Source organism: Oenanthe melanoleuca, chromosome 2 (assembly GCF_029582105.1).
Source record: "Oenanthe melanoleuca isolate GR-GAL-2019-014 chromosome 2, OMel1.0, whole genome shotgun sequence".
Taxonomy (NCBI): domain Eukaryota; kingdom Metazoa; phylum Chordata; class Aves; order Passeriformes; family Muscicapidae; genus Oenanthe; species Oenanthe melanoleuca.
The window spans coordinates 37,325,693-37,337,710 of NC_079335.1; the positions used below are offsets into that span (position 1 = coordinate 37,325,693).

General features: G+C 38.0%; 1 protein-coding gene across 1 annotated transcript in view; it reads left to right on the plus strand.

Moving 5' to 3' along the window:
- The window catches only part of NSMAF (neutral sphingomyelinase activation associated factor), a 38,776-nt gene extending 29,117 nt beyond the window's left edge, over positions 1 to 9,659 (plus strand). The window contains exons 22-31 of the mRNA XM_056486023.1: positions 922 to 1,030; positions 2,388 to 2,446; positions 2,904 to 2,971; positions 4,536 to 4,603; positions 4,834 to 4,957; positions 5,660 to 5,740; positions 6,720 to 6,870; positions 7,260 to 7,362; positions 8,303 to 8,412; positions 9,303 to 9,659. Coding sequence (XP_056341998.1) covers positions 922 to 1,030; positions 2,388 to 2,446; positions 2,904 to 2,971; positions 4,536 to 4,603; positions 4,834 to 4,957; positions 5,660 to 5,740; positions 6,720 to 6,870; positions 7,260 to 7,362; positions 8,303 to 8,412; positions 9,303 to 9,397 — 968 coding nt within the window. The 3' untranslated portion in view covers positions 9,398 to 9,659. The remainder of the gene's footprint in view (positions 1 to 921; positions 1,031 to 2,387; positions 2,447 to 2,903; positions 2,972 to 4,535; positions 4,604 to 4,833; positions 4,958 to 5,659; positions 5,741 to 6,719; positions 6,871 to 7,259; positions 7,363 to 8,302; positions 8,413 to 9,302) is intronic.
- Positions 9,660 to 12,018: the final 2,359 nt, after the last annotated feature.

Here is a 12,018-nt window from a genome sequence, read left to right on the forward strand (position 1 = left end):
GAAAATCTGAAAGGAAAATTGTTTCCCCCTATACTACTACCTACAGTAGGTCAGAGTTGACTGAATAACTTTCTTCTAGAAAAGGATTGTAATGCCCTCACAGGCTCCTGTTCAAGGCAAGGCTTAAACCATTTCTCTGAAACTAAGATGCTATTGTCTTCATAATGTATATAATGATTTAACTATAAATTGGCCTGAAGATTCAGCCCAGGTATCACATGGAAAGATTTTTCATTTGATTGGCTTCAATTCACTTACCATTTGATGGCCTTTTAGCATGGCAACCTGTAGCATCCAATGGCAAGAGGGGCTTTGAGAGTTGTATGAGGTGATAGTAATGCTCATGTGTATTTGCTGCCTAAGTCATTAATTCACACACCAGCAGTTTCTCTTGGGTTTGACCTTTTTATAATCAACATCTAATTATATCAATTTTGTTTGCATTTTTATCCCTTAACTTTTGCAACAGTGAAATGAAGTTGTGACACTCTTAACAGAATGCAATAGAGTGATAAAAGCATATGCTTAATTGTAGCAGTAAGTGGCTTTTCTAGTTCTTTTCCATATGTAAAGCCCTTGACATTTCAAAGGACATCAAAACATTGCTGAAGAGTTTTTAGTTTTTCTTTTTTGTTTGTTTGTTTTTCTGTTTTGGAATTGTATTCTGTAAAGTCTGCAGTTTAAAAGCACTGATTTGGCAAGAAAAATCCTGTTTTTGACTGTATAAGCCTATGCAAATTCAGCAAGAGATTTGGGAAAAAGAATGTGATCCTGTCACTCTCTGTATTAGTCTAAGGATCTAATTCCTGAAGCTCTGCATGATTTCTGTAGTTTCATATTTATGTCAGCTACCTAGGTATTTGAAATATGTCTTTTTATTTTCTATTTGTGATGGAATTTTATTGTGGCATTTTATTGCAGTTTCTCCAAATGAAGAATCATTTGAAGATTTGACAGAAGAAAGTATAACACTTGCCTGGAACAATATTGCCAAATTAAAATTAGATAAGCAGTATAAAATTCACAAAGAGTAGGTACTATTCTTTTCAGTCAAAATTCTTCCACTGAATTGGGGTGGGGGATCTGTGTATCAATCTGAATGATGGGTTAGGGTTTAAGGTAAACACCTTAAACCATCTTGCCTCATTGTGAGATGACTTAGTGATTTGATTATGCAAGATGAACTTGAGTGTATGATGGGTTATGAATCCAGAGAAGGTATTTGTCACTTGATTTTTGCTGTTGTTTTTCCTTAACTCCAGATCTGTATAAGTTCATTATCACTTTAGTACCTGAAGATATTGATTACTCTTCTCTAAAACTGATAACAGCAGCCAGATAAAGACTTCCATTTTTTGTTTTTTTATAATGCCAGGAGGACACAACTTCATCCCATCAGATTTGAAAGCTTAAACACTTAAATTGTTCCGCTGTACACTTCAAGCTGCTGCTTGCATGAGCAGTTTGTCAAGTGTTCAGCTATAGGTTTTCAGTTAATCCAGGTACCAAACTACTGTTTTGATGGATTTCCAGGGAGTCAGGAGTCAGTAGGGGCACTTTTCAGGTGAACTTTGAAAATACCTAATAATGAACAATATCAGCTATATTTTAAAGAACAGGTTTTCCTTTGGTCTCATCTTTTGTCCTAGTGACTTGGCTGGTTAGGAGGATTTCTTACTGCCTTGGGTCCAGCTGCTTTCTTGGTGACTGTAATCCAATCTAGGAAAACATTATTATGTCCCTAAAACAAGGTAATATTTGTAGTGAGAAATCTGTTACCAGATTTGTCAGCGTTAGAGAAATCCTGATCCTGAAAAGAGACTCAAATTTCAGCTTCTGATCATTTTCATTACTTTTTTTTTCTGAAGACTGCTGAGAAATAATGAGACACAGAGCTGTGTAACAGAACTTTGGCTGTGCAGGATACTCTGTGCTTCCTAATTCTCTGACATAAGCTTTATCTAAATTTCTACCCATAGTGACCTTGCCAGTGTCAAATTAAAGGAGAAAAAACGTGCAAGTTTCAATTCCTGACACTTGAGGTATTCAGTATCTACTTGTAGGCAGCTTCCTGACTATTTGTAGCTAATCCAGAATTGGAAAAACTAAATGTGAAACCATTTATCCTCTCACACGGGCAAGTCCCTTCTGATGAAGATGGAGCTCTGACAGAACACTGTGGGGATCCTGTCCTGGTGTTTCACATATTATGTCAAGGTATATTTTTGTCTCTAGGCAGATAACACACCACTGTAGTGTTTTAATCTCCTTGAATGTCTTAGCTCTGACAGACCTCAAATGACAGATTTCACCTGTAGTCTATTTACAGTATGGTGCTAAGTTTCAAAATCTGTGAAATCGCCCACAAGCTTTCTTGTATTAAACAGGGCAATTACTGGAATAGCAGTCACTTGCAATGGGTCTTCTGTTTTCACTACATCCCAGGGTAAGTATTGCACTGGTATTGACCACAACCTGCAGTGTAAATGCAGGTTAATGGGGTTCTCTTTTAACAAAATGGCATGAAACTGAAATATACATCTGATGTAATTAAATAGCTTAACTATATGAATTTGCTTGGTTGTAGATGATTTTGGCTCAAGCTTTTCAATACTGTCTAGGCTTGGAAGATAATTTCTGTAATAATACTAATGGATAATAATGGAAGTTTGTCCATTTAGATACCAGAGTTCTTTTAGAGTTTGATGAGCATGGGGTGGTCCATCTGTAACTGTACAAAACAGGACAGTTCCAGGCCCAAGTCACAAGCCTTATAAAGAGTTTCTCAGAGACTATGAGAAACCTGTGTTGGCTTTTCATAATAAGATATTCAAGTAGGAGCAAAATTATTAACTTCTAGAATATAAAATAGTCTTATCTTCCATTTTGTCCCTTATCCCCAGATTCAACTTTGAAGATGTTTTCCAAAGACTCAAAAACCATCCAGAGAAGTGTGTCCTTTTCAAACATGGTAAGCTGCTGTCAAAATAAGAACGAGATGACTGGCAATCTTCTGAAAGCTGCTCAGTGAGATGGCTCTTAGCATCCATCAATGCCTCTTTTCTTTCCCCTGCCTACTCAGTTGTATTGTGTGTGAATAATTTAGCAGAGTGAATTGAGACTCTCTCAAGCCAGCAGAAAGAGCACATTCTGCAAACAAGGGGAAGGAGCATTAAATGGTTACACTGGCTCTGTTCCTGCTATCCAGGGAAGAGCTTGTGGTAGACAGAGATAGTCTGGCATGAGTAGGGGTGTCTTTCTGAGCAACCTTGAACTGCCATTGGGACCAGAATTGCAAAGCTTAAATTCCACCCACATGCTCACATCCAGCACTGCCTTACTGCACCAAGTGTTTGAAGCCTGTGAGTCAGCCAGCAAAGGAAAGCCAAGCACAGGGAGTGGGATCTGTGCTGGGAGAGAATGAGCCATCCTTCTTCCATGAGCAATGATCTCAGCAACTCGTGAACAACATTTTTCTCCTGCTCCTAAAGAGTTGGGAAAGGAATTTGAATTTGATTTTCTATGCTAGAGCACTGTGGCCAGGCCTGGCTTGTAAAGACACACTCCCAGTTGTCATATTCAGTCTTCTGTTTGTGCAAGACACCAAGATATACCAGTTTTCTCTCTACCATCTTCTCTAGAGGAAACAGTAATGCCAGATAGAAGCTATAGCATGCTCTGACTGGTCCCCAAGTAAGTTGGAGGATCAAGACCCTATGGTCTGCCATGGGACACACTAGCAGGTGAACCCAGATACCTCAATTCCTAATGCTTCAGCAAAGGGAAACTTGGGAACATCACTTCTTGGCACTGTGAAAAGGGAGCTCTTTGACTGCTAAGCCAAAAGTCTGTTTTTCATGAGGAGGCCTTGTATACTCTTATTCTTCTCCTCTTTAGGTTTATTGCTGATCTAAACACTTACAGCAATGCTAGGAGTAAGGGTGTTTGCAGTCCAGCAGCTTCCTCTTTTTCAAACAGACCTAAAACGTGACCAGTAATGATACCAGGTAGAAGCACTGGGTTGATTGGTGATTTTTTCCTTGCTGTTTCTAGTGACAGTAATGTAACTGAGCAGGTATCTGTAAATAATGTTTCTTGTTGAGAGTAGTAGGAATTAGACAGTTATATTTGTTCTCATACCTGTGATGGAGAACAAACATCTAAAGAATCTGCATTTTTAGTTTCTGTTAGCTATTTGTGTCTAGAATTGACAGCATCTTACAAGATGAAGAGCTGACCCAGTTACTTCTGAGTGAGGAATTACATACCATGTGCTTGAAATACCTGTTTCTTTGGGAAGATCTATCAGTTCTGCATGTATTTCTGAATGTTTCTGCTACCTTTATTTAACAGAGATTAAATATTCTTGATGTTCAATGTCTTGCCTCTAAGGTTTTTCTTGATCAGTGTTCATATAACATCTGTATGTTATTTTTGTAGAAGATTAAAATGTTTCTTGTTCTCCAAAATCATGTTAATGTACTTGAATTGGATTTGGGGTAAGAAATTAAGCATTACTTTTTTTTTCTTTACAGGCTTTGTCATCTTGTATAATCTTGCCAGGAGATACCACTGTCATAACTTCTTCATGGGACAATCATATGTGTGTATTTATTTCCTATTGACTTTATTGAATTGCATGGAGTGCCTTGGTTGTTATGTTTATGGTTTTAGATAGTGATACAGAAAATCATTTTGAAAGCACAGTGTCTGTATTTCTATTTTTCCCCACTAGATATCTGTTAGAAACTACAGAAACAAAGTTTCTTTATTTAGAAAAAAAGCCCTTTAAGTTTTACAAAGTGTAATGCTTTTATAACCTTTCTCTGTTAGATATTTTTATTCAATTGCATTTGGAAGACAGCAAGATGTCCTATTGGGCCATGATGATGCAGTCAGCAAGATCTGTTGGCGTGATGGACACTTATTTTCTGCATCTTGGGATTCCACTGTGAAGGTTTGTAGATGGGATTGTTACAGTTGCATGAATATTTATAGCCAGCACTTTGTAATATTCAGCCAGCCAAATGCTTTGGGGTGGATGTACCTACTGTACTAGAGTAATAACCTGGCTACTATCACAGTAAGTTTTAGCTCAACTGTTTTAAAGCATTTTCCAAGATATTTCATTCATTCTTAGTTACTGTTAAAAATGAGGATTCTGAAGATGAACCGTATTTGTTGGAGGAACTGGAATGTTTTGTGACTTTGGTGATTCTGTTTCCTGGGTGGAATAGACTTCTGAAATGTTTAATAATTTTGTAGTTTACATTCTTCAGCTAAGAGGACCAGGAACTTGCTAATCTAAAGAGCATGCCTACAGCTAGGTGGAAAGATAATTTGGAAGCTAGAGACAGGAAATAATTTCCCAAAGCCTGCTGTGTATGATATTTTTGGTAAGTACACATTTAGTGTAGTGGTATACCCATTCTCAGGTAGGCCCTGAAGGCTGTCTGCAGTCAGCAGAATTGTGTTCACCGTGTGGCTCTGCCCAGGGTAAAGGAGTTCAGGTGCCATTTCTTGCTGTGTTCTGCCACGTAGGCAAGGCCCACAGAGAACACAACCAGCCCTCCTTGAAATGTGAGAGTTCAGCACTGAAGGAACTCATCTGGGGTTAGACTGCTGCTTCCTTGAACAAACTTGACTGTCTGTGTTGTAGGTGTGGCACTGTCCTGGAGAGACCTTGAGCAATAAAAAACACCACTTTGAACTGCTTGCACAGTTAGAACATGATGTTAGTGTAAGTATGTTGATACAGTATCTCAGAATAAGAAAATGAATTGATGATTTGAATAATGATCTAGTGGTAAAGCACAAAGATGAGGTTAGGGGCTGAGGGGTGTATTTTGGGAAATGTATGTTTTGTTTTGGGGCTTTAACTGTCTGATGGTTCTGCACCAGTGCTCCCTACTCCCTGGGTTGAAAGGTCCATTTCTTGGGACTGAAACACCAATGTAAACAGAGGTTTCTTAATTTGTCTTGCTCAGCTTGTATGCACAGAATTCCTGTGGGGGGCAGAAAGGACTGGATGGTTTTTGTTTGCTTCTTTGATTCTGAAAACAGATTAATATTTTTTTCAAGTGTTTTGATTGTTACAGCTTCCCCTTAATGTAAGGCAAGCAAAAGAAATCCTGGTAAATATCTTAGTGAATTTCACTGTAAATATACAAACACATGGTGTGCAATGAATCATAAATGTGTAACTGCATACTTTTATTTATAGCCTCTAACATCACTCTAATAAGATATTTAGAATGACTGTGTTCTAAACCTTCCTAAGAGTTAGTTTTTTAATAGATCACAATGATGGCAAATACTGAAACAGTTCTGGTAACATTTAAGAACTGTACCCAAGAGAACTGGAAACAACTGATGGGTAGGAAGTTTCTTAAACGTGAAAATTTTACCCTTAAGGATGGAGTCTGGCAGTTAGAGGGAGAGTATTGGTACCAAAAGCAATCTGAAATGTCACATAGCATTTCTGATCCTGCAAAGCAAAAGCTTTTTAAAATATCTTCAAAGTGGCCTATTTTTTTCTTTTATAGTTTGAATTTTTCATACTAAGACTTAATTAAGGATGTTGATATTTAAATTCAAAACTTTTTGTAAATAAAATGCCATCGTAGGGACAATGGTCTTGTTTTGTGTATGTTTAAAACCTGTTTTAAGATGGCTCACATGAAAGACTAGGAAAAATCATGGGATGTTTAACTTCCTAGGTAAATACAATCAACCTTAATGCTGCAAATACCATCCTGGCATCTGGAACCAAAGAGGGTACCATTAGTGTTTGGGACATTACTACAGCAACAATGTTGCACCAGTTGCCACTTCATTCTGGGACTGTATTTCACACTGCTTTTAGTCCTGGTATGTTGGATTTCAATTTTTAATATGCACTGCTGGGAGTTTCAAGGGGAATCTTATTCTTGATACCATGTAATATATCTTTCTTATTGGAATTACTGCTTTAAGGGGGATGGTGAGATGTTCTGGATTGTTACACATGTCCTTTGTAAGAATTTAATTGTACACAAAGCCATGCTAGGCTGTAGACCAGTGGTCTAGACTCTAAACCAAGCTTGTTTATCTTTGCTTGCCCTAGAGACTTAATTTCCAGTAAATTATTTATAGATAAGTAGGTCAGGGAATGTCACATCCAACATGCTGGTCACAGAGTGTTTTGGAACTAGAACTGAATGTCTGAACATGCTTTTTGTTGTTGTTGTTTCTTTTGTTTGCTTCCTTATTTTGTACAGACAGCAGACATCTACTGAGTGCAGGGGAGGACTGTTGTTTTAAAGTAATAGATGTACAAACTGGAATGGTTGTATCTTCTGTGACCACTGAAGAGCCACAGAGGTAATGCTGAGAACATGCAGGTTATGGAGCTGGGTGGAGGTGGTTGGTGACAGCAGAATAATACTGGGAACTTTGTTTTATTAAATCACTTTTTAGAGTGCAAAGACTGACATTCTAGCATGCTGTGTGCATTATGATCAAGCTTTCCAAACTGGGGCAAAATCAAACAGCTTTCTAACTAAATAACTTTTCAACAATTTTGATGTCCCTTAAAGATGACAGCCAGCTCTTCCAGCAGCTGAGCTACTGAAATGTCTAACAAGTTGAGTTTTCTTACTTAAATCATCTCCATCACTAATACTGATTTTTTGGGTTTGTTTTAATGTTTTCTTTTTATTTTGATAGTCTTAAAAAAAGATTGGCTTTTAAAATCAAAGACTGATCACCTTTTTCCTCCAAGTGAAAAGTATAGTTATTTATGGTTTATCAGATAATCAGATGGATGCTTACTCAGTTACTGGAGTAAAAGTAGAGCAGCTATACATGGAATACACTTGTTCATTTTTTTTTGTGGGTATACATAGCTACATATGCATGTTCACATATCTATTTTCACTAGTTATTTACCTGAAAATCATCTTTGCTTTTTAAGTGATGGTTTCAGGAATATGAAGTGTCAGAAGTGACAGTGATGACTCATGAGAGCACTGGGATATCACACACGTGCATAGCTGACTGGGCCCTCTTCTGTTACGGGATTATGTTTCATACTCTGCCAGGGGAAGGCCTGGCTGGGTCTAGGGCAGTCACAGAACCAGGTTTGGGTCATGACTCTTTAAAATAATTTGGGAACAATCTTTCTAGAAAGACTGTGTTAAAAGGTAGCTTCATTTTTTTTCATATCTCTATTTCTAGTTATTTTTTGACCTAGTTTGGAAATGTTTGGCTGTTAGTCATCATGCAAAAGTTTCACATGAACTAATTTCAAACTTACTTGCAGGTGCTTCAAATGGGATGGAAATACCATCTTATCAGGATCTCAATCTGGTGAATTACTGATTTGGGACCTTCTTGGAGGAAAAGTTACTGAAAGAATCAAAGGGCATACAGGTATGCCTGAACTATTCCTATTCTCAAACTGAATGTGAGATTCCCATTTTCCAGCTCTTTTAGTACTGAAAAGTTTGAGAGTCATTTGCTCAGCCAGCTGTTCCTGATGTCAGCTTTACCTGAAACACCAGAATTGAAATTAGGTCCATGTGAGTCTCCTAGGAAATCAAATAAGAATAGAGGAATATTGTTTTGTACAAGACTGGCCAAAGGGAAATTACTTTCAATTTTTTCTAATTCACACAGCATTGCAAAAGTCAACATTTTTCTACCTCTTGGCCCTTAAATATTGTATGGACTGTGCCATATCCTTTGCCACAGTCTGTCCATGCTGAGTCTAACATTAAGTTTTCTAGTAAACTTGCTTTGGATGGGGACATATAGGCTGATTAAATATATCTATATAGTCTCAGTACATCAGCAACCAGCATGTGTGGAGAAAAACTACCTAAGTTTTGTTAAGTTTTTAAGGCTATCTAACTAAGAACAGTTGTTTCAAACTTCCCTACTGTAAGTTTTACTCTGGAACTTGACCTGTAGTTGGGACTTTTTAGAAGTGGGCTTCTGAGGCATATGCTACAAGATGTGAATACACTTTTAACATGCAAATTCTAAACGGCAGAGTGAATGCTTTCCTTAGTTGCCATCTGCATTCTATACTGCAATGATGTCCCTCTAGTACCAAAAGTCAGCAGAGGCAATGGAACATGAGATCATTACTGTGAATAAGAGCAGCTACTTAGAAACCTACTAAAATTCCTCTTAGCATATATGGTGTCAATGTAATCCAAGGATCAGACTATGCTAAACTCCCTCAAAAAGATCTGTTCTATCTCGAGTACTACACTCGTTTGCATTTGGATTTCCTTGTTTGTTATTTTGTTTCCCAGGTGCTGTAACATCCATGTGGATGAATGAACAGTGCAACAGTGTTATTACAGGAGGGGAAGACAAACAAATCATGTTCTGGAAACTGCAATACTAAGTGCCTTTCCCTCCAGTCATTTAAATGAACTCTAATTTTAAACCAAACCTTTTAAAGGAACTTAACCGTGTGCAATGATGGCTGATGAAGTTCAACCAGATAGGAAGCTTTGTTCAACCACAACTTTCTGTTATGGTGACTTCACTGAGAGCTCTTAACTTCAATAGAGTGTGCATTTGTTTTTCATGGACTATCATACTGAAATTGCTTGTGTAAAATTATATCTGATATGAAATTAAAGACTTATTTTTCTGTAACTAAAGAGCTCTTAACTTGTGGTCATTGTTTGTTTTGCATGGAATGTATCATAGCTTGCTGTTTGAACTGCTTTGAAAGAAGAATCATTTGCATTCTTTAAATTAAGCCTTTTAGGATGTGTGGAGCTTAGTGCTGTCATATCGTGCAGTCAACCTTTCTTCTTAGTGGAGATGCATGTGATTGTAAATACTGCTTCAAACACTGCAGGAGCTGCTGTTCTGAGTCCCCAGTCTGGGCTCCTAGATAGGCCTTAGCTGTAGCTATTTGCAGGGGCATAGAGCACAATAAGAACAAATTCTCTTTTGCTTTTTCCTACTCAAAAACAGCACTAATGTATTGGTCTGAAAAAAAGACAAGCATAAAATTGATCTCCTAACAGACCAGCTACAGATACATGTGTTGGGATAAATATCTCCTAATCCTGTGCCTGAAGTTGGAGCATAAAAGACTATCACTCCTTCTTTTCCTCATTTATATTGCTATCCTTCTCTTGGTAATCTTCATTATTTTCATGTTTTGTTTAGTGTTCTCAACCTTCTTTAACCTAAATCACCTTTGGGATGGAATTTCAATATGTCATTTAACAGAGCTGCAGTTCCTGGGTTTATCCAATCCCCTAGCTGTCTTAACCCAGGAACAAAGCAGTGTTACACAAGGATTGCTTTCTCTGTAGGACTTCAGGGTATCTTTTTCTGGGAGGATCTGTTCTGCAGTGAAAGACTTGAAATAGCATTTAAATGGTTTATTTACAGCAATAAGCATTTACATTTGCAATGCTTCCTGAGTATGACTGAAGATCTATTTATTTCTCTTCTGGTCTTCCCTACTGCTGGTGTTGAGGTGCCCTGGCTCTGTGTTCTACTAAATCATGTTCAGTCAGAGATCCTGCCTTGGGTTTGACACCTAATGCCTATTCCAAGGCACAGCTGTTTTTGGTATTGTAAAACAATCAGCTTGTGGTTAGGCACTGTTCTCTCATTCCCCCAATTTCTATAAGCTGGTGTTGAGCTTATTTTTCAGTAAGGTAAGGGTATTAAACCAAAGTGGTATTTATTTCAGCTGCACTACACCCTTGGCTTAGCAGATAACTGGATTTTTATGTAATCATTGAGTGCATGTGGTGAAGCCACACATGGAAAAAGACTAAGCCATACCATGCACAGCTGCTGTACCAGCCTTAATCTTTGTTTGGTCTCTGCCCTGTTTCTTCGCCTTTAAATTTATTTATTTCCCAAACATATCTGTGTGTAGGCAAAGATGATAGAAAACGATTTTTCTACACCTGCCTGAAAATGGCTTGGCTGAATTCTGGATTGTCCTTTGTCACTAGGGGGCCTCCTGCTGAGCTAAACCAGATGAAAGTAACTCAGAACTGAGGAGCCACAAGCTTCAGGATCAAACTACCTCAGAGAATATAATTTAACTTTCAGTTAAATATGGATGCATGGTATGCATAGCTCTTGAGTGCAGCTGAGGTTTCCCTTCTGCTGTAAAGCATGCTCACAAAACAGAGCCCTTACTGCTTCATTGCCTAAAGCAACCACAGCTTTTTAAAGGGGAAAAACAGTCAAGTTAACCCTATTGATGACTGGGTACTTCCTTGCAATTTATAAGAATTTATGTAGATGCATTTAACCATAAGTTACTCTTCAATGCTAGCTAATATTTGCCTTAAAACAAGAGCTTTTTGATTATTCTTTTACTCTGTTTGCTATCTGCTATAGCTGGAAGTTCTTGTACTGATGTTCTACTTGATTGCCCCAGTAGTTCCAGTGATCTGGCTGATAAAAAAAAAATACTGTCATTTACATTCTTCCAGCATAGGGTAGTAGTCTTGGTTTACTTTTTTTTCAGTTTTAGTTTTAGTCAGATTTGTTCTTAGTAGGGAGTCACAAGATCTAAGTAACCAAATGCCACTTGTTAAGCTGTAAACAAAGAGTTTTAAAGCTCAATTAGATCTGTAATCAGCCCTTGCTGACTCATCTGCTCCTAAGTAAAAACTGGTTAGAAGCAGAGATCAGTGTCTGGGCTCCAGGGATTTCACAGCTAAGCAAAGGAGCTTGGCAAAGCCCTTAGAGATGACTGCAGGCACAAGGGCTATGCCCATGAGGCTGAATTGTAACAGTGCTACATGAAGCCACCAATTACTGCCACTGTAGGCTTGCCACAGTGGTTCCAGAAACACATCATTTAGTAACCAAAGAGTGCCATTAAACTGGCTCACAGGATGAATTTCATCACCTCTCCAGCCTGAAGAGATGTAATGGTTTTCTCTGGGTTACCATTTGAGAAACAGCAAGCTGCATAACAAGACTTCTTGACTGCTGAACTTCAGTCCTCCCTGGAAGAGCAGGTCTCCCAAC